We start from the raw sequence: 23,163 nt of genomic DNA on the forward strand, positions 1-23,163 counted from the left end.
TTTAATACTTGCTACAATCATGTTTAATTCATCATCACTAGTCACGTCTAATTCCATGATGGTTCACTGTGATGAGAAGGATGAGAGCATATTGCTCAAGTTTAAACATGAAGTCACAGATCCCTCTGATGTACTCTCATCTTGGTCTTCTGATGAAGAAAAAGATTGTTGTCAATGGAGAGGAGTTCATTGTGATAACATCACACACAGAGTTACAAAGCTTCATCTCCCTTGTGATACAATCCAATCTGATGAAATTCTTGATCAAGATAATGAGAAACAGCACTGTCTAACAGGTGAATTTGACATGTCTTCTTTGTTGGGTATTGAATATTTAAACTACTTGAATTTGAGCAACAATGATTTCAAGACCATCATCCAGTATGATTATGATTCTATTCATAACAAGACATGTAATGACTCCTCTAACATCCATTATCTTGATTTAGCATATAACTATCATCTTTTCAATGATTATAATAGTATGCTACATCAGATTTCTCATTTTTCCTCTTTGCAATATTTGGACCTCAGTGGTATTGATCTTTACAAGGAAATCTATTGGCTTCAATCATTGAATTCACTTTCTTCACTTTCAGAGTTACACTTAGATTATTGCAATCTTAAAGACATAAATCCATTTCTTCAGTATGCTAATTTGACTTCACTAGGTAGCATTTGGTGGAGAGATAGAGACGGAAGACTGAGACTAAGAGACAGAGACTAAGAGATAGGGATTGAAATAAATCTCAGTATTCTGTTTGGTGCAAAATGAGAAACAGGAATTGAAACAAGAATAAAACTCTAATTTAATTTGCACAAAAAGTAAAATTGGAATTAATTAATTGAAATGAAAGTATTTTAGGTATAAAATGTTATTAAAGTTTCAGTCTCCATCTCTAAAAACTTCAGTGTCCTGTGTCTCTATTTTTTGGAACTACTAAAATACTGAAATTTTAGAGACAGAGACAGAGATAAAAATTTTAGTACCAGTCTCTGAACTAACAAACACAATAGTCTCAATCTCTCAGTCTCTGTCTCAATACCTCAAAACAAACGCTACCTTAAAGTTCTTAGTCTTGCTTCCAATGACTTCTCATCAATCTTGCCTGCTTGGTTATTCAATCTTAGTCACATCTCATATATCGACATTTCTAAAAACTCCATGCTTGGCCAACTGCTTCAAACACTACCAAAATTTCATCAAAGCATTGAATCATTGTATTTGAATAACAATGATCTCGATGGTCCCATTCCGGATTGGTTAGGCCAACTTGATCAATTGCAAGTACTTGCACTTTCTCATAATTCTTTCTCTGGTCCAATCTCAAAAATTTTGGAAAACTTACCACCCTTATTGATTGAATTGCGTCTCCACTCAAATTTCTTGACAGGAACTGTCTCTGAAAAAGATTTCCATTTGCTTTCCAAGTTGAAGATTTTGGGTTTAGGCTCAGAATCCTTAATCTTTGACTTTGATCCTAAATGGAACCCTCCTTTTCAACTTCAAGTTTTAGCACTGGAATACCCTGGTCTCAAATTTCCATCATGGATATATACACAAACTTCTCTGAAAGTTCTGTACATTGGGAACTCCAGAACTTCATTCCAACCTCTTGGCAAGTTCTGGAAGTTCACTGCTCAACTTGAAGTTTTGAACTTAATAAACAATTCCATCAATGCTGATATGTCAAAGGTGTTACTTGATTCCAAACATGTAATGATGCTATTGAATAACTTGAGTGGCAGTGTGCCTCGAGTGTCACCAAAAGTGATTCATTTGGATTTGTCTTATAACAATTTATCTGATATCTCTCCTTTCTTATGTCAAAAGATGTAGGAAAAAGGGAATTTAGAGACTTTGTTCATATCTGATAATGCATTATCCGGAGAAATTTCAAATTGTTGGATGAATTGGAGGTCATTACTTCAAGTTAACTTGAGGAACAATACTTTGAGAGGTGAAATTCCTCACTCAATAGGGTCATTGTCTAGACTAATCTTTCTGGATTTGGAAGAAAATAATTTGTCTGGAGAGATATCTTTGTCCTTAAAAGGTTGTAAAAATCTTCGATATCTTAGTCTAGGCAAAAATGCATTTTCTGGAGTTATACCAATTTGGATCAGTAAGAGAATAAAAGTATTTCAATTGGGATCTAATCAATTCAGTGGAAATATCTCAAATGAAATATGTCGATTTTATTCTCTCAAGATATTGGATCTTTTAGATAACAGATTATCAGGGCGAATACCCATATGTATGCACAATATGACAAGCATGATTTCTCCATATGCTTCAATGGATGTGTTCATGGTTCCTAGCTACTCAAAATATAGCAGAAGAAGTGTCACTTATTTATATTTGAACCTAGTTACAAAACACATGGTATTGTCTTATCTAAATTCAATATACCTCATTGATCTTTCAAGCAATGATCTCTCTGGAACAATACCACCAGAGTTGTTTATGCTCACTAGATTGCAACCTTTAAATCTGTCCCACAATCAATTAATGGGATCAATTCCACATGATATTAGCACCTTGACACTGCTGGAATCTCTTGATCTTTCAAACAACTTATTTTCAGGACAAATTCCTCAGTCCATGTCTGGTATGTCTTTTCTTGAAGTCTTGAATCTCTCATGCAACAATTTTGAAGGCAAAATCCCATTGGGAACACAACTTGAGGGTTTCACAAACCTTAGTTATGCTGGAAATCCAAAACTTTGTGGACCTCCACTCACAAAACTTTGCCCACAAGATGAGAAACTACCAAACGAAAAACAGAAGAGAGAAGATGATGATGATGATAGCTCTGAAGTTTGTTCATGGTTTTTTATGGGGTTGGGAATTGGATTTGCCACAAGCATTTGGGGAGTATTGGGTGCTATTCTTTTCAACAGAAAATTCAGACATGGTTATTTCAGATTTCTAAATATATTCTATGACATTCTGATCCGCAAGCTCAAACCCATTTCCTGAATTATCATAAGCTTCCATAGTAAGTAGAGGAACAAATTTTGCTTTGCTTTTATTATTTCAGCTTCATATATGTTTGTAATATGAAAATGAATGCTTCCATAGTAAGTAGAGGAACAAATTTTGCTTTGCTTTTATTATTTCAGCTTCATATATGTTTGTAATATGAAAATGAAAACAATATAATTAAGCTTTTATGTGAATAACTGGAATGCAGGTCCTTATTGGAGTGAATATTGCTTTGGCTAAGCTATTTGATCATCACCAAGAAGCTCCACGGGTTGCATACATGATACATGTGAATTACTTTGATTAGATGTAATTGCACTTTTTTATTTTTTATTTTTTACAAGTTCTGTAAAATATGTTTGAAGATGTGTGCTTTGTTACATGACTGGGAACATGCCATGTTATTTATTACCCCTTGCCTTAAAGTTTTTTTGTGGAAGATATGGTCATATGGCTCTCATACTTTCATAGTTTTGATCCGAATTATCAAGAATCTTCATCAACTCCTTTAGTTCTTCCTCCTCCACCATCATTCCACCCTCCTACTGCATATTTTGCAAATCATTTAATTGCCTCATCAGAATATAATGGAAATGAACAAATCATCTAAGGTAATGGGACAGGTAGTTCTATTGCAAATTATGGACATCCAATTCTTGTTAATCTTGATACTAACTAGAACTTTATTTTATCCTCTATCTTGCATTCACCAGATATAAATCAGAATCTTATCAGTCTTCATAAATTTTCTGTGGATAATAAGTGTTTCTTTGAATTTCATGCTAACAAATGTTTGGTTAAATCTCAGGACACCAAGGAGATTCTTCTTCAAGGAACTGCTAGGCATGGTGTTTATCAATTTCATAGAGTTGCTGTGCTGCGTTCTACTTGTGATAGTGCTGCTAAGAATGTTTCTTTTTCTGTGAATAAACCCCCTAAAGCCTTCACAGCACAAATTAATTCTTATGCTTTATAGCATGATAGGCTTTGCCATTGTGCCACTAATACTGTAATCAATGTAATGAGACAATGTAACTTGATAATGCCATCTAAAATTTCAAATTCAAGCTTGTGTGAATTTTGCTGTTCTGCTAAAATACATTTGCTTCCTTTTTCTCTTGATTCTTATATTCTGATTTATGGGGCCCAGCAGCCATTACATCTTATAATGGTTTCAATTATTATGTTTCCTTTATTGATGCTTTCACAAGATATACATGTGTGTACCTTTTACAAACTAAATCTCAAACTTTTCAAGCCTTTTTACAGTTTAAACTTTAAAGCAAATATTGAGAACCACACTGGATTGAGAATCAAAGCCTTTCAAATTGACCATGGAAGAGAATATTAATCCAAACAATTCACTAGGTATCTTGCTGTCCAAGGTATTTCTCATAGATTCTCTTGCCCATACACGCATCCTATTCCTGTGACATTTTTAGCTACTAATCATCCTCATACAACCTTACACACCAATAGCATCCCCATCAATTTGGTAGTGCTCCTAAAATAAGACTTTCAACTAATCATCACCCTATGCAAACTTGGTCCAAGAGTGGCATATCTAAACCAAAAATCTTTGCTGCCCTAATTAATCAAAACCTGGATTTAATAAATAATGTACCCTCTTCTATTAATCAGGCTCTTCAATCACCTCATTGGCATGCAGCCATGCTGGAAGAATTGAATGTTTTGCATCACACAAAAACATGGACTCTAGTGAATGGAATCATCAGGTTGAAGGCATTGATTATGATCAAGTCTTTGCACCAGTAATCAAGCTTTCAACCATAAGAATTGTACTGACGATTGCTCTTAAGTTTCTGTTGGTGGGTCCCCAACTAAGTGGGGCCCACTGTTTTAAAAAAAAAACAAATAAATAAATAAATGAAGAAAGTGGCTAATAGCCACGAGACACAGAGAGAGAGGAAGCACGAAGCTTCATTCTTTGAATGAAAAGGAAAAACGGCGTCGAGGGAGAAGAGAAAATTTTGGGGGAAAAGGGTAAGCTATCTTGATCCAATTGATATGGTAAATTCGCTCCATTTTTTATGAAATTTTAGTATGTTATTCCTGGTGTAGAGATGAACATTAGGATATAACTTGCTAGTTGTATTGTCTTTTTTTTTTTCTGATTTGAGATACCCACCTTGTAGAGGATTTATATTGATTCCATCAGTTTTGATGATGGATCTTATTGATTGTTGAGATGCCCTAGTGTCACTGGGAAGACTGTTTATGTACCTATTATTTTGATAGTCGAATATTTTACTGGGTTTTTTGTCACTTTTTTGGGGGTTTTTACACATTAAAATTCTGTTGTCTGATTATTTAATTTCTGTAATTATATATGCTGTTTGGAGTATCTTTGGTATTGCCTATTTAATCGCACAGATGGTGAAAAAATTATTTTTGGTGCTTCTGCTGTTAGACAGGTTCTTGTTTTAAACCTTTGTTGAGTTTTCCCAACAGTTTCATTGGCAGATTCGACAATTTGACTTCAACAATGTTTTTTTAAATGGAGACCTCAATGAAGTTGTTTTTATGAAACAAACCCCTGGATTTCAACAAGGTGAATCTGATTATGTATGCAGGTTGCACAAATCTCTTTATGGCTTGAAACAAGCACCGCGTGCATGGTTTGTCAAATTGTCGCGAGGTCAGACGTTCTTTGTTTATTAAGAAAGGCAAGACTCATACTATCTATATTCTTGTGTATGTTGATGATATCTTGATCACTGGGAACAATCCTCATGCTTTTCAGTCCACTATAAATCAACTACATGAATTATTTTCTTTGAAGGATTTAGTTCACTTCAATTAATTTTTAGGCATTGAGGCAAAAAAACTACCTACTGGATGTTGTCACCTTTCCCAATCTAAGTATGTTTCTGAATTATTAAAAAGAGTTGGTATGGCAGAGGCTAAAGGTGTGCCAACACCTATTACTACAAGTCTTAAACTATCTAAACATGAGGATGATACCTTTGATAACCCCACTCTTTATCGTTCTGTTTTAGGCTCCTTGCAGTATGATAGCAAAATATCTTCATTCTGTTAAGGAGTTGTAACAGAATCTGAGTCAGCAAACTAACTTTCCTATATAGCAGCAGTTAGTTATATGAATATAAATACAGATGTACCTCTATGCTAAGTACACAATCTTCGTTATCAATCACACTAAATTTCATTTCGTTTTTCTCTGCTTTCTTCTATAACACTGCTGCATAGTTAGAATTCTATCACCGAGAAAGAACTAGGAAAGAGATGCATAGACTTCTATAAATTCAGTCCTTACGGCATCTCTTAATTCGTAGAAAAAAAAAACACTACGCTTCAAAGTCTAACAATTAGTCATCAGTGACCATATTTCCACGTTTGAAACTTTGAATTGATCATTAGGGACTTTAAAATAATTAACATATGCAACGTCAAAAATTGTTCTATTCACAAGATCAGTGCCAAGTTGAGTTACGATATTTGTCCTGCTTTTTTTTTTTCACACTGCCTTTTATTTTTTAATATAAAAATAATTCTGATAACAATATAATAAACATGTAATATTTTCAAATTTTTTTTTTTCACACTGCCTTTTATTTTTTAATATAAAAATAATTCTGATAACAATATAATAAACATGTAATATTTTCAAAGAAAGAAGGTAAATGTAGTCTTTAGAGCTATACACTTTAAGGTGTACAAAAAAATTGTACAAAATACCTTTTGTTCTTTGTTTTTTAATCTAATATGAAAGATATAAATATTTCTTGACTCCTAAATTATTGTAGCTATCAATTTTTTATGAATAAAAATGTTTTTTGGTTTTATGATAAAATTATAATGAGATTGCTTAAGATCAATGTATTTTATATTGGTGGCTGTCTTTAGTAGCTGATTTTGGTATACATATAAACTAGTCGCGTGAATATTATGATAGCCATGGAAATACTACAAGAAAATAAGTGAATTTCCTATATTGCCCTCAATGCCACATGTACTTATAAATTCCCACCATCCATTACCAAAACTCCAAAACATATCTTATTGTGCAACCAATAGTATGGCTACTTCCTTTTCCAACCAAATTACAATCATTCTTTTTTGTTTACTATCTACAATCATCTTTAACTCATCATCACTAGTTATGTGTAATTCTATGATCATTCATTGTGATAAGAAGGATGAGAACACATTGCTCAAGTTTAAACATGAAGTCACAGATCCTTCTGGAGTACTCTCATCTTGGTCTTCTGATGAAGAAAAAGATTGTTGTCAGTGGAGAGGAGTTCATTGTGATAACATCACACACAGAGTTATAGAGCTTCATCTCCCTTGTGATACAATCCAATCTGATGAAATTCTTGATAAAGATAATGCGAAACCGCACTGTCTAACAGGTGAATTCGACATGTCTTCTTTGTTTGATCTTGAATTTCTGAGTTACTTGGATTTGAGTAACAATGATTTCAAGACCATCAAATATGATTTCAATTCTATTCATAACAACAAGACATGTAATGACTCCTCCAACATTCATTATCTTGATTTAGCATATAACTATCATCTTTTCAGTGATTATAATAATATGCTACATCAGATTTCTCATCTTTTTTCCTCTTTGCAATTTCTGGACCTCAGTGGTATTGATTTTTACAAGGAAACCGATTGGCTTCAATCACTGACCTCACTTTCTTCACTTTTAGAGTTACACTTAGATGATTGCAGTCTTAAAGATATAAATCCATCTCTTCAGTATGCTAATTTGACTTCACTTAAGGTTCTTAGTCTTGTTTCCAATGACTTCTCAACAATCTTACCTTCTTGGTTATTCAATCTTAGTCACATCTCATACATTGACCTTTCAGAGAATTACCTTCATGGCCAATTACCTCAAACACTACCAAAATTTCATCAAAGCATTGAATCCTTGTGTTTGTATACCAATGATCTTGATGGACCCATTCCGGATTGGTTAGGCCAACTTGATCAACTGAAAGCACTTGCTCTTTCTTATAATAACTTTGATGGTCAAATCTCAACAATTTTGGAAAACTTACCATCCTTATTGATTGAATTGCGTCTGCATTCAAATTTCTTGACAGGAACTGTCTCTGAAAAGAACTTTCATTTGCTTTCCAAGTTAAAGAATTTAGGTTTAGGCTCAGAATACTTAGTCTTTGACTTTGATACCAAATGGATCCCTTCTTTTCAACTTCAAATCTTGGTTTTGGAAAATGTTGGTCCCAAATTTCCATCATGGATATATACACAAAGTTCTCTAGAACTTCTGTTCATTTGGAACTCAAGGGTTTCATTTGAACCTCTTGGAAAGTTCTGGAAGTTTGCTGCTCAACTTGAAGCTTTGGCGTTAGTAAACAACTCCATCAATGCTGACATCTCAAATGTGTTGCTTGATTCCAAAGTTGTAATCATGCAATTGAATAACTTTAGAGGCAGTGTGCCTCAAGTGTCATCAAAAGTGACTTTTTTGGATTTGTCTTATAACAATTTGTCTGACATTTCTCCTTTCTTATGTCAAAAGATGAAGGGGAAAAGGAATTTAGAGACTTTGTTCATATCTGATAATGCATTATCCGGAGAGATTCCAAATTGTTTGATGAATTGGACATCATTACTTCAAGTTGACTTGAGGAACAATAATTTGACTGGCAAAATTCCTCACTCAATTGGCTCATTATCTAGACTAATTTTTTTTAGTTTGGAAAAAAATAAGTTATTTGGAGAGATACCTCTGTCATTAAAAGATTGCAAAAATCTTCAATACCTTATTCTAGGTGGAAATGCATTTTCTGGAACTATACCAAGCTGGATCAATCAAAGAATAAAAATACTTCAATTAGGATCTAACCAATTCAGTGGTAATATCCCAATTGAAGTATGTCAATTTTATTCTCTCAAGATATTGGATCTTTCAAATAATAAATTATCAGGGTCAATACCTAACTGTTTGCACAATATGACAAGTATGATTTCTCCATATGCTTCAATGGATGTGTTCAAGATTCTTACCCGCACAAAATATTCCAAAAGAGGTTTCAGTTTTGTATACTTTAGGGTAGTTACAAAATATATGGTATTAGATTTTGTACATTCAATATGCCTTGTTGATCTTTCAAGCAACGAATTCTTTGGAACAATACCATCAGGGTTATTTATGCTCATTGGATTGCAATCTTTAAATCTGTCTCACAATCAATTAATGGGATCGATTTCACAACATGTTAGTAACTTGACACTGCTGGAATCTCTTGATCTCTCAAACAACTTATTGTCAGGACAAATTCCTCAGTCCATGTCTGGTATGTCTTTTCTTGAAGTATTAAATCTCTCATGCAACAATTTTGAAGGCAAAATCCCATTGGGAACACAACTTGAGAGTTTCACAAACTTTAGCTATGTTGGAAATCCAAAACTTTGTGGACCTCCACTCACAAAACTTTGCCAACAAGATGAGAAACTACCAAATGAAAATCAGAAGAGAGAAGAAGATGATGATGATGATGATAGCTATGAAGTATGTTCATGGTTTTTTATGGGGTGGGAATTGGATTTGCCACAAGCTTTTGGGGAGTATTGGGTGCTATTCTTTTCAACAGAAAAAGACATGGTATTTCAGATTTTTAAATATATTCTATGACATTCTGATCCGCTGCTTCCATAGTAAGTAGAGGAACAAATTTTGCTTTGCTTTTATTATTTCAGCTTCATATATGTTTGTAATATGAAAATGAAAACAATATAATTAAGCTTTTATGTGAATAACTGGAATGCAGGTCCTTATTGGAGTGAATATTGCTTTGGCTAAGCTATTTGATCATCACCAAGAAGCTCCACGGGTTGCATACATGATACATGTGAATTACTTTGATTAGATGTAATTGCACTTTTTTATTTTAAAGTTTCATAATAAACAAAATAACACAATGATATTTTATTTTAGTGAAAATATATCACTTGTCATTCTTTGATGATTTTTATATAACATAACATTTATAATTTCATACATATAGCATTTATAATTATATATTTATTACATCTAAAAGTACATAATTATTCTAACAATAATTAATAAATACTAAATTAAAAAAATTACATTTTTAAATTCTACATTCAAAGTAGACATTTTCTTTATTCGTTGTTTCCATAATATTTATTTTATTCATAGAGTTGTAAAAACTATTATGAGGTTTTCTTTAAGGATAGACCTCTATAAGTGATAAATACCCTGTAAATGAAGATATTTTGTAATTATAGAGGCCAGCTTTATAAAAGATACTTTTCCATTCTTTTTTGGTTCTCTCTTTTCCATGGAGAATAATATGCATGCTTATATTCATAAGAAATTTGAGTCAAGTAATTTCAGACTCATCTTGTTCTTCATTTATCACAGCATCTAAAATGATTATTTTACTTTTATTTTTATTCTTACTTGATGCATTAATAGCATATTTGCAGTTTCTCAATATTTTTACATAATTGTTGTCACTCCAATTATGTAAGACTACCTGCAAAAAAAAGAAAAGAAAGGTAACATTATATATACTAATATTATTTCATTCTTTATTCATTAAATGTATATAAAAATAATAAAATTAAAATTAGTTAACATAATAATAAGTGACTTATAATTAAAGCTGTAAAAATTAAATCACTCGTTAAACTGATAAAATTAAAAATTTAAAGATTTAAAAGTTAATCGAAATTCAACTTCGAATATACAAGTAAGTCTTTCCTTCTATAAATCGTTTTCTTTTGTGTTCGTTTTCCTTTTTTTTTCTCAATGTTATAACTCTATTCGAGACTGAGTTACCAATCTCTAAAAAATTTTAAAGAATTCACCAATTCATTAATTTTTTCATAATCAATACAATGACTCAATATTCTTATTTATATTCCTAATAATTTCTAATAGACTAAGTAACTAATTAAACGGTCCAACATTAATTGAATAGTAACACTCAACCTCATCATCTCTATACCTGTCTCTTTGCAGCAACTCCTTTGTTGTTATTGTGTTGAGGAAGGAAAGTGAAGCAAAAAATCAATAGCTGAGAAAGAAGGGAAATTAATGGCTGCTGTTTTTGGGATCTAATTGGAAACTTAGTTAAAAATTATTGCTACATTTATTATATAGAGAAAATGACACTTATGTTTGTGTTATGAAAACTAATTTATTATATAGAGAAAATGACACTTATGATTGATTGGCCAATAATAAATTCTAAAATAGGTTTTTTTTTTTGTGACTAAATTCTAAAATAGGTTTTGATATTCAATAAATTAATCCTTGTCTTATTAAATTAATAGATATATATAATGGATGAAGGTGTCAAAGCTGTAAAAGCCTAAAGGGTAATTAACTCATTGTTTGATTTAAAGGAAATTGAGTGGAAAGAAAATGTAAGGATGGAAAATGGATAGAAAATTAACTTTTTCTCTATTTGGATCGGGATAGAAAATTGGGAGGAAAACGAAAAAGTGGTACGGAGGCCATCTAAACCTTTTTTCATCGGAAAAGATTAGGGTTTAGAGTTTAAGATTTAGAGAAGAGTATTAATATAATTTTATTTGATTATGATTTTTTTTTCTCCTTACTTTTTCTTTTATTTAAATGAAAAATTTTTTTTCTATTTTCTTTCCATCATTTTTTCTTCATCCAAACAACATAAAAAAAATAATAACTTTTCTTTTTATTTTTTTTTCTATTTTCTTTTCTCTCATTTTTTTCCTCTCATTTTCCATCTTTTATCCAAATAAAGTATAAGTGAGTCTAAAAATGTATATACATGACATCTAGTATTTATTAGTGCAGTAATCAAATCATAATGATGTCAACTCTTATCATTTCTTTCGCTGCTAGGTTTACTATCTTCTCTGATCTTTACATGCTCTTTAAGAAATTTTATTATGATATTAAATTTTTATAATATACAATTTTAGAATTTGACGTTTATTAAAGAAATTTTTGTTTAAAAAAATATGTTAAAGATATAATCATTTATGTAATTCATCTTATTTACTTAAAATTTTTTTTATGTGTCTTGTGTAAAATAGGTGATGAAAATGACTATCACTTATTTTTTAGCTATAATTTTTCTTGGCATGTTTGGTGTGTTTGGATATCTCATGTTGATTTACAATAGATATACTCGGGTACAGTTAAGGAGCATTTTCAGAATTAGACTGAGTTATGAATTAACAAGGAGGAGCGCAAGAGATAGATGGTGTGCTTTTGTTCCATTATGTGGAACATTTGGTTGGAGCGAAATCGAAGAATTTTTTAGAATAAAGAAGAAAGAGCAGAAGAGATTATAAACTTGTTTGTTCAGAATTATACTGAGTAGTTAGGTAATGACCCCTTTAGTTGTTGATGACAATGTCGAAGATGACAGAGAGTTTTATGGTTAGATCAATTGGTTAGGTTATTATTTATTGTTTTGTGTCTTTGTTTTCCGTCCTTATTCCACTTCTTGTATTGAGCTCTTTCTTTCAAAAAAAAGAAAGAAATAATTTTATAAAATAATATTAAAATGTCTATAACATAAATATCTAGAGTTCGATTCTTATTAAATTTCAGAAGAAGAATTTTAGCATAAATCCAACAAAATAGAAAGTCTAATAAAAGTCACATAAATCCAAAAAAAATTCTTATATAAAACGGCATATTAGAAATATATTCATTAATGTAGTTTCTACTATTAACAATTTCTTAGTAATTTAATTTTGCAAAACATGAAACATGAGAATATATATTTTATAAGTAAAATAGAAGAAAATATTATTTAATCATCTCATAAAAGAAAGTGTCAACTTTTCTATTATATATACTATTATTATTGGCTGGTTTGACCAATTGTTGCTACAATAAAATAGTATTTTTATTATATAAATTAGTGAATTTTATTATTTTTTAATTACTATTTGATTACCACTAGTATAACTTTTTGTCTAAAAATTTATAGATACCAGAATTTAAAAGTCAATTTATTTATCTGATGCTGATCTGTGTCGTGTTTATTATGTTGGAAAATATCAATAAAATAAAATAGAAGATAAATACTCCAATACCAATGGTGAATTTAACCATCACCTTCTCTATATATCACAATCAAATCAGCTTCAAAAATTATAGTTTTCCCAAGTTTCCTAGAAAGAATTTTTTTTTTTTTGTATCGAAGACTTTAAAACTAAAACATAAACGTCAAATTTGCATTGTTCTATGGTCATTTTAAGTTTTCTTAACAATATAATAAGCCTGAAATTTGACCTCCAATGTAATTTAATCTTTAAATTTTCAAATGACTTAAATTGTACCCTAAAATTTTGACCCGTGCTTTAATTTGGCCTTTCCGACGTTTTTCGTCACCGGAAAGCTGACTTGGCAATTTTAAATGACACGTAGCACTGTAATAGTTAGATGACATGGCCAAAATTTTCAAAGCATCAATTTAACCCCTCACAATTTGAATATAAACCTAACGGTTTGATAAAAAAATTATAAAATAAAATAATAAATTATATAAATATCCTCGTCTTCTTCCTCTCACATCTTCTTCCTCTTCTTACATCTTCTTCCAACATCCATCATCCAACAATCACCATTGTTATCATCACACTAACTACTGCACCACCAAAATATATTATAACCGATTCTTAGATCTTAATGGTCTTTATAAAAAAAATATGAAATAATTTTACAAAATGTCATTAATATCCTTTTTCTTTATCATCTTTTTTAAAAAAAGAACCTCGAGTTCTTCCACCAACCTTTTCAAGTGCGGCCATTGACATTCATGAAGGTTGAGGCACTATGAATCTTTTCGACAGGGAATTGTTCTCCATAAGACCCTTTCTTCATGGCACTTTATCACCTATATATGTAACTAAGCATTGTAATTTGAGATTGCAAATTTTGGGTCTTTCTTTTCTGAGATTTCAATTTTTAAATTTGTCAAATAGACTTCGACCAAAAATTTTACATCCATATTTATTAGGACTCCCAAGACTTATTATCCTAGGTGTTAATAGGTGTTAATAAAGGCTTGGTAGTTTGAGATTAAAAAGTTAAATATGTGAAAAAAAATGAGTCAAATGAAAGAAAGAAAATAGAAAAAATAGCAGTTGTAATAGAAAAAATAAAATATAAGAACTAACATTTTTAACCTTTTGTTGTGTATTATGTGAGATTATGTTATTTGCAATAGGAGTCAGGGAAAGAACAAACGAAATTGAATCAGGCGTAGTGATGTACAAAAACGGGAGTGAGAGAGAGAGAAAAAAAGAAAAAAAAGGATAAAATTAAAATTTTAAAATAAAATTATTATTTAAAATATTTAAATATAAATATAATTATTATATAATTAATAAAATGGTTGAATCTTAGTCATCGATTCAAAAATTTAATGGCCATGATTTATAGAGAATTTTAGACCACCAAAAATCTAAATATACATGAGAAAGATATGAAGAAAAAGTGAGTCAATGGCGGCCAAAAGCTTGCGCTAGGTTTTATGTTCAAATTGTTAGGGGTTAAATTGATGCTTTAAAAATTTTGGCCATGTCATCTAACCGTTACAGAGCCACGTATCATTTAAAATTGTCAAGTCAGCTTTTCGGTGACGAAAAACGTCGGAAGGACCAAATTGAGGCACGGATCAAAATTTCAGGGTACAATTTGAGTTAATTAAAAATTTAAAGGCTAAATTGAATCGAAGGTCAAATTTTAGAGACCATTTTGAGTATTAACTCTAAGATTGTTGTTAGAAAAAAATCCATCACTAGAAGTGTTATTTAATTTCTGTGAGAACCGTAAATATAATTCACTACATTAAAATGGGATTCAGTATAGTATCATGGGTAATTAAATCCATCAATTCACGGGTAATTAATGGTGAAAATTAACGCCACAATAATTTAATGAGAAGTGTTAGGTAAATAATGACTATTTCACAAATAATTATTAATTAAATAAAAATATATTATATCTTTAAATTAATTATCTAAATCTTAATATTAAAATAATCATCCATACACCTAGTGAAATAAATATCCCATATATTTATTATTTATATTATTTAATATTTTTATTGTCTGATAACTATAAAAATAAGTTATCACTTTCATTTTCAGTAGTATCTACTAATGATTGAGACTAATTAATAAATAAATAATAGTAATTAACTTGGCTATTTTGAAGTCATGGTCAATTAAATTTGTCTTATATGTAGAAATACCAGAGACGACTTTGGAATTAATTAAAATGAGTGCCTTGATCTCAGCTTGTTTTGTTTATACGTTAATGGGAGGGGGACTTGTGTGATTTATGTGCAAAGTAAAAAGATCAACGAAAATAAGTTTCAAATTAGCTTCATTGACACTTCACATTTTTCTTTCAACAAAATTCATATATTTATTTTTATTTTTATTTTTCAGTATATTCAATTTTTTGTTTTTAAAATATTCTTCAACTCGATCGATTAAAGACTAATTTGTTGTGAATCTGAATTTTATTTAAGTAAAAACTCAGATACTTATATTCATGTGAAGTTAATAGTTAAAAATTATTAATCAATTCTGTCAAAAATTATCTAACAATTTTTAATTATTAATTTTATATAAAAAAACCATTTAATTAATATACAATATCGATCTTTCCAACTTTGATGTTTTGTAGTGAATATTCATGTATATTATTCAAACATACATTAACATATTAGGGGTTTATAGCATATATAAATTATATTAATTATTTTTTATTGAAGTATATTTAAATTTATAATTGTTTCTTTGTGTACTTTTATAATTTTGCTGGGAGGAGCAAGATTGTTTTGTCTAAAAATATTATTTATTATATAATTTGTAAAAAATTATTATTTTTAATTAAAAATGTTAGAAGGCTAATATTTTTAGAATAAAATAATAAAAAATTGATTTGAATAAAGAAAAAGTGTTGGATCACCTAAAATTTTCCTTTCTAATATTTAAACCAAAACTCTTAGTTGAGATACGTAGTTATATATTAATGAACTAATATATTATTATTTTTTTTTATACCATAAAAAGACTTTGAGAATTGAGGCTACCACTATATATATAAAGTAATAAAGTATAGATAACAAAATTTATTAAGAAGATGTTGATGACAATTTTAAAGTTTATTTATGGTTTTATATGGGCTTAGGAATTGGATTTGCGTCAAGTTTTTCGACAGTATTGACTGCAGTTCTCTTTAATAGAAGATTGAGCATGCTTATTTCAAATTCTTAAGCCAGTTGTATTACATATTGATCCAAAAGTTTAACTCTATTTTTTAAAAGAAAAGTATAGGTAACAAAATGTATTTAACTTTTAATTTGCTATAATGCTTCGTTCTTTAAATATAATATCTTGTATTCAATGCGAAAGTTTAAAGTTTGACATAATTGTATTTTATTATTAACTAAAATAATAATATTTGAAAAGAATATTATTTTATTATCATCAACCGTTTTTTTCCTTTATTTTTTTTCTAAAAATAAATATTAATAGACAGATTATATTTTATTGATAAAAACGATTTGTTAAAGTATTTTTAAATAATATATATACTAAAAATTTTAAAAACAGAAAGGGTTACGCATATTTTTGGTTTTGTAAAATTAGTAATTTATAATAATACTAGTCCTTATAACTCTTTTTTTGCCTGTGTTTTGGTGGAAAATATTATTAGATATACTCATTTTTAAATTGATACATACATATGAAAGGAATTAATGATGATAATAACTGATTTTATTTATGTTTTAATTTATTTTTACCAAAACTACCCCAAAAAAATTATACAAACCAAAAATATACATAAACTGCAAATAATTTCACTTTAATTTTGTCCTCTTTTTCTATCTCTATGCACTAGTTAATGAAATCTCAAGTTCAGTGGCCGAGCTTCACTCAGACAAGGGGGGCCATGGCCCTCCCAAATTTTTTATAAAAAAATTAGTAATACTTCATCAAAAATGAAAAATAGTTCAATTGGTTTAAATGCTTTACTATAATTTAAAGTTTCAATTCCCATTTCATACATTTATTGTATAATAATTTTTAGTGAGTGGGTCTTTGTTAACTTCACAACACATCAAGTAACACGCTACTGCCTTGGTTTGCTTCTCTATTCAACAAGTAACACTCTCTTTACCTTTGAGTTCAAATATAAAAAATTAGGTATTTTTATTTATTTAATTTAATATTTATTTAATTTAATTTTTTATATGATAAAAGTATTATAATATTTAATAAGTATTGATATTATTGTATTTTGATAAATTCATAAAAAAATTCAATAAATATTATAAATTTTAATATTTATTCTTCTAACTTTTTCTTATATATTTTACAGAATATATATTCAAATTTTTATACAAAATAATGATGAAAAATCAAAGAATTGATGCATTTTTTAAGAGGAAAGCTAATATTCAAGAAGGGGAACATATAACTTCTACAATATCAACACCTGTAGACAGTTCTTCTACTATAATGAATCACGAAGAAAGTGAGATACAACCTTCAAAAGTTCAAAGAGTTGCATCTGATGAGTTTGACCTTAATTCTTTAGAACAAGACCCTGGAAAACGGCTTCAAATTTGGCAATATCACCCAAACCAGAGAGATGAGGTTAGACGAGCTTATCTTAAATGGGGTCCATATCAAAAGCATCTTGACAATTATCCTCTATCTGATACGAAGCATCCAAGACGATTTCAATATGCTTGGTTTGGTATTTTTCCTTCATGGTTAGAGTATTCACCTTCTGAAGATGCTGCATATTGTTTATTTTGTTATTTGGTTAGCAAAAAACCCAGTGGACGTAATGGATCAGATATTTTTATTAGTAAAGGGTTTAGAAATTGGAAAAAAGTTAATGATGGAAAGAATTGTGCTTTTCTTAAACATATTGGAGATCCTTGCTCACCACACAATAATGCAGTTGGAGCATGTCTAGATTTATTGAATCAGGCAAGTCACATCCAAAATGTAATTGAGGATCATACTTCTGAGGAAATTCAAAAGAATCGATTGCGTCTAAAATCCTCCATTGATGCAACTCGTTGGCTTACATTTCAAGCTTGTGCTTTCAGAGGCCATGATGAGACTCCAGAATAAAAAAATCGAGGTAATTTTCTTGAAATGATAAAACTCATAGCATCTTACAATGATGAAGTTGCAAGAACTGTGTTAGAAAATGCTCCATATAATGCTAAATATACTTCACATCAAATTCAAAAAGAAATCTTACATATACTCTCAAACAAGGTGAGAAAGCATATTTGTGAAGAAATTGGAGATTCCAAGTTTTGCATTGTAGTAGATGAAGCTCGTGATGAATCCAAAAGAGAACAAATGGCACTTGTTTTGAGATTTGTTGATATACATGGTTTTATTCAAGAGCGTTTTCTTGATCTTGTACATGTCAAAGATACTACATCATTAACTCTAAACAAGAATTGTGCGGTATTCTTTCTCGACATGGTCTTGATGTCTCTAATATTCGTGGTCAAGGATATGATGGCGCCAGCAACATGAGAGGAGAATGGAATGGGTTACAAGCATTATTCTTAAAAGATTGTCCTTATACTTACTATATCCACTGTTTTGCTCATCGATTACAACTTGCATTAGTTGCTGCATCAAGAGAAGTTATTCCTGTGCATCAGTTTTTTTCAAAATTGACTTTCATCGTCAACATCATTTGTTCTTCTAGTAAGCGACATGATGAGTTACATGCTGCCAAGACAGATGAAATTGTCCATTTATTAGAGATTGATGAACTTGAAACTGGTAAAGGGGCAAATCAAACTGGTACTTTGAAACGAGCAGGTGATACTCGATGGAGTTCTCATTTCTCTTCTGTTTGCAGTTTGATAAATATGTATAGTGCAACGTTGACTGTTTTACAAAAGATTATTGTTGATGGATCAACTTATTCTCAGCGTGGTGATGCAGATAGTGCTTACAATACCCTAACCTCATTTGAGTTTGTATTGATCTTGCATTTGATGAAAGATATGATGGGAATAACTGATATTCTTTGTCAAGCTTTACAAAAGTAGTCTCAAGACATAGTTAATGCTGTGCAACTAGTTCATTCTACAAAAACACTTATCCAAAACATGAGAGATGACAGATGGGAGGAATTATTAAAAAATGTGAAATCATTTTGTGAGCAACATGATATTCTAATTCCTAATTTAACTGCTTCTTATGTTGCAAGACAAGGACGCTCGCGTCACCAAAAAGATCATATTACAGTTGAGCATTATTTTAGAGTGGAGATATTTTTAGTCACAATTGATAAGCAATTACAAGAGTTAAATAGCAGATTTAATGATCAAGCAATGGATCTACTAAGTCTGAGCTCTACTCTCATAGTCTCATGCCTAAGGATGCTTACAAAATTTTTGACATTGCTAAGATTTCTACTCTTGTTGATAGCTACTATCCCGAAGACTTTATTGAACAAGTGAAGATTAATTTGCCTTTTCAGCTTCAACATTTTATTCTTGATGTTCGTCAGCATCCAGAAATGAAGAATTTGTCAACTATTCATGAACTGTGTAGATGTTTAGCAGAAACAAAAAAGTCAAAAGTGTATTACTTGATTGATAGATTGATTCGTCTGATATTAACTCTTCCAGTTTCTACAGCTACTACAGAGCGATCATTTTCAGCAATGAAAATAATAAAGACAAGGTTAAGAAACAAGATGGAGGATGACTTTCTTGCGGATAGTTTGGTTATTTACATTGAGAAAGAAATTGCTGAAAAGTTTAGTTCTGACTCAATTATTGAAGATTTTAAGTCATTAAAAACTCGAAGAGTACCATTATAAACTATTTTATATTTTTTATCTATAGAATTATTTATTTATTATCTTTTTAGTAACAAACTTAAAGAATAATTATATTTATAAATTTTATTTTGATATAAATATTATTATTAAATTTTTATGTTAAATTTCCGGCCCCCAAAATTTTGGTTCAAGCTCCGTCACTGCTAAAGTCTGTACTAAACTTTAACCTTAAGTAGTTAATAATATATATTATTGTTTAAATAAATAAACGTTTAAAGAATTCTAACTTATCGTTGTCTTTATATATGTACAAAATTTGCAAGTTTCTTGGAGTGCATTGTACATAACATTATTGGATTTGTTATTTTACCAAAGTTGGATGTATGATATCACTTAGAGAAATAAGTTAATTAATGGTTATAATAACCTGATATGTATTCATTAGATTTTCATGATAAAGTTATTTTTTTTGTTTTCCACCGTATCCCCCAACCCGGCAGATCAAGGACTAATCCGTCGCGGTACTGAGCTCTATTTAAAGGTTTGCCGCTGGCCAATGGGTTGCTACATGCACAAGGCGGGATTCGAACCCCCGACACTTGCTTAAGCGGACTAGTGAACTAACCACTAAACTAACTCAACTTGGTTTGATAAAGTTATTTTAATTTCCTATTATAAATTTTTTTTATTCTTATCTTTTTCATCTGTTAGATCTATGTTGTGGTAAAAATGTATTTTTAGAATATACTTGAAGTTGATTTTAATGTTTAACAATATATTGTAATAACTCATAATACATATATGTTGTCATCATGTCTCTTTTATTTTTTTTTTCTTTTCACTCGTAATAATAATTTCCAATATGCCAAAATATAATGATAATTATAAACATATAAAATATAAATCATTCAACAATCATCGGTTTTAAAGTCTTGCTTAGCTTCATTTTCCAATTTTATCTAAATATTAAAAAATAAGTAAATTATATCGTACTCTCTTTAAAATAAAGAATAAATTATCCCTATCTACAATAACCATCCGAGTACTAGGGATAATAAATATCTTCCCGAAAAATTAAACTAATTTTGGAGTTCACCAAAGATCGAACTCTTGACCTTTCAGATCTAGCGCTCTAATACCATGTCATGATACCACTCATCCCAAAAGCTTCAACTGATGGAAAAAAGTAACACTGATGATTATATCTCTAATATTCCATAAACCTCCATTGTACACATTGTATAAATATTCCATTGGCTCCTCATACTTTCCCATATATTAAAAGTGATTCACCAAATGAGTTTTATGACGTGGAATAGATCTTTACGAATACAATTAATGCACTTGAAAGTAGATGAGAGCTTATGGTCCATGATGATAGAAGTCATAAAGATATTTGAAAAGATTCTTTAGATCCTTAAGTCATAAACACAGTTAAAGACATTACTGTTGATGATGTCAAATACAAGTTTCAAGAGATGGTAGATTCGAATCCTCATGAGATTAAAGACATTGTTGTAGTGATGTGGAGATAATAGAATTTGCAAAATGATGTGACAATTATGTACAATAATTTAATCACTTTCATGGGACAAAAATTTTGCGGATAGTGAACACCGAGGATGTTATCACTATACAGAAGAGGGTGGATGAGGCACAATGAGTATACCCTGAGGTTGGAAAGGAGTTGCGCCTATGTAGCAGAAATTCTCCGTACCTCGGTAGCACAAATGTTGCCACGTATAACGAACTGAATACGTATTTGCACCTTGTTGATGGGTTTGTGAGCTCATCGCAAAAAAATTTTTCCAACGGTGACAGCCACCACCACCACTATAGACTGGTGGTGTTAAAGTAAATTTAAATAATTACAAGAGAGAAAAGAAAAATAGAAAATATATACCTAATTATTATAGTTAATATTTAACTTAATTATAATTATACACTATATATCATAGAAGATCATTTACCCTTTATTTTAGAGAGAGCATGATGACATTTACTTAAAAAATAATGATCATGATTATGCATATATACCAATAAGAAGCATCCATATTTGCTTCTAACCATTCTTCTTTTTCTTCTCTCTTTCTTTTTGGACATTAATGAATATGATACATTTCTTCTTTTATTATTATTTTTTTTTTACACAACACACACCAATTCACATATCCACCTCTATTATTACTCTATTAGTCTATGTACAGCTCTAAACGAAGCAAACAAAATTGCCATCTGACCTGAACTTTGGCTGCATACATTTCTTCAACAATGCATTATACAAATGGGTTAATTATATGTTGGACTTAATTTCAGCTCATTTGAGGATTTTTCTCTTTTGGCTTTTTAACTATTCAAAATAGTAGCTAAGACTTAGATCAAATAATAAATTATGTGCCTTTTAATATGCTGCATTCAAATTCAAACATTGGTATATGTACCAAATTAAAAAGAAATCCTTTTATGTTGTATAGGTGAGTATGTAGTGTATGTAGTGATACCTAAGATTGGGTTGTCCAATTCATCCAACCCAAAAAAAAATATTCAGAATACCAAAATTTGAAGTGACATTCTATCCTGACCAAAAAACAGGAACATTATATATCCCCACAAGTGTCACACTGTCACATGTTTTTTTTTTTTTTTTGGTTTTCCACGGTATCTCTCAGTCCGTCACATGTTTTTGTTTATAAGCTAAACTAGCCTAAAATAAATTGAAGTCCAAATGTCACATGTTTTATATTATTTTATTATTTTAGCTTTTAAAACTTGGAATTACAATAATAATATAAGTCAATCAATTTAAATTAATTTAATTGTCTATTTAAATATTATCAGGAGTTTGAAATTCACATTATACATATAATAATTTATTAATTAATAACCAACTCTTTAAAAAAATTAATTACTGTTCAGTTTATAAATCGAAAATAAAAATATCAATATAAAATTTTTTACTTTATAAATTTTTTCTTATTTTAAATTAGTGGTTAATCTTTAATATGTCTTATTTTACTTTGAGGTTTCATGGTGATTGCTCAACTTCTTTTCACTTTGCTTTCTTTAGTTAAAACACTTATTTATATCCATATATATTACCATAATAATTATAGTTATTAAATTCGACCAACGGAATTGAGTCAAACTGCAAAGAAATCAATCAATTTAAGAACTAAATCGTTTGGACACAAGTCTTTGAAGAATCAAACTTGATACTTTCATGTTCTTCCACTTTTCAAATATGTTATAAAATTATTTTCTAATTCTTTTTCAAATAAAAAAACATTAACTTTACTTTTTTGGGTTAAAATAATAATAAAACTTC

At 29.8% G+C, this 23,163-nt stretch overlaps 2 protein-coding genes and 1 pseudogene across 4 annotated transcripts; all 3 read left to right on the forward strand.

Moving 5' to 3' along the window:
- LOC107464092 (receptor-like protein EIX2) lies at positions 1–4,050 on the forward strand. The gene is made up of 4 exons (XM_016083002.3): positions 1–296; positions 2,589–3,002; positions 3,198–3,600; positions 3,798–4,050. Exons 1-2 carry the CDS (start codon positions 20–22, stop codon positions 2,981–2,983), a joined length of 672 nt encoding a protein of 223 aa, XP_015938488.3. The 5' UTR covers positions 1–19; the 3' UTR covers positions 2,984–3,002; positions 3,198–3,600; positions 3,798–4,050.
- Positions 4,051–6,610: 2,560 nt separating this feature from the next.
- On the forward strand, positions 6,611–9,912 carry LOC107464093 (receptor-like protein EIX2). Of its 3 annotated transcripts, none has more exons than XM_052253691.1 (3): positions 6,611–9,230; positions 9,358–9,670; positions 9,784–9,912. In XM_052253691.1, the coding sequence occupies exons 1-3, from the start codon at positions 6,975–6,977 to the stop codon at positions 9,813–9,815; spliced, it is 2,601 nt and encodes an 866-aa protein (XP_052109651.1). In that variant the 5' UTR covers positions 6,611–6,974; the 3' UTR covers positions 9,816–9,912. The 3 variants fall into 3 exon arrangements, with proteins under 3 accessions (XP_052109651.1, XP_020986316.1, XP_052109650.1); XM_021130657.2 differs by having other exon boundaries at positions 6,611–7,386; positions 7,693–9,670; XM_052253690.1 differs by having other exon boundaries at positions 6,611–9,670.
- Positions 9,913–17,416: 7,504 nt separating this feature from the next.
- Positions 17,417–19,877, forward strand: LOC107463918 (uncharacterized; annotated as a pseudogene).
- The last annotated feature ends 3,286 nt before the right edge of the window (positions 19,878–23,163 follow it).

Source organism: Arachis duranensis, chromosome 9, assembly GCF_000817695.3.
Source record: "Arachis duranensis cultivar V14167 chromosome 9, aradu.V14167.gnm2.J7QH, whole genome shotgun sequence".
Classification (NCBI taxonomy): Eukaryota; Viridiplantae; Streptophyta; class Magnoliopsida; order Fabales; family Fabaceae; genus Arachis; species Arachis duranensis.

What these genes read in the sequence shown, in the direction of transcription:
- LOC107464092 (XM_016083002.3), top strand. Translation starts at nt 20, where the DNA reads ATGTTTAATTCATCATCACTAGTCACGTCTAATTCCATGATGGTTCAC. An exon ending in GAAACAGCACTGTCTAACAG is followed by an intron (nt 297 to 2,588) that starts GTGAATTTGACA and finishes ACTTATTTTCAG; the next exon opens with GACAAATTCCTCAGTCCATG.
- LOC107464093 (XM_052253690.1), top strand. Translation starts at nt 6,975, where the DNA reads ATGCCACATGTACTTATAAATTCCCACCATCCATTACCAAAACTCCAA.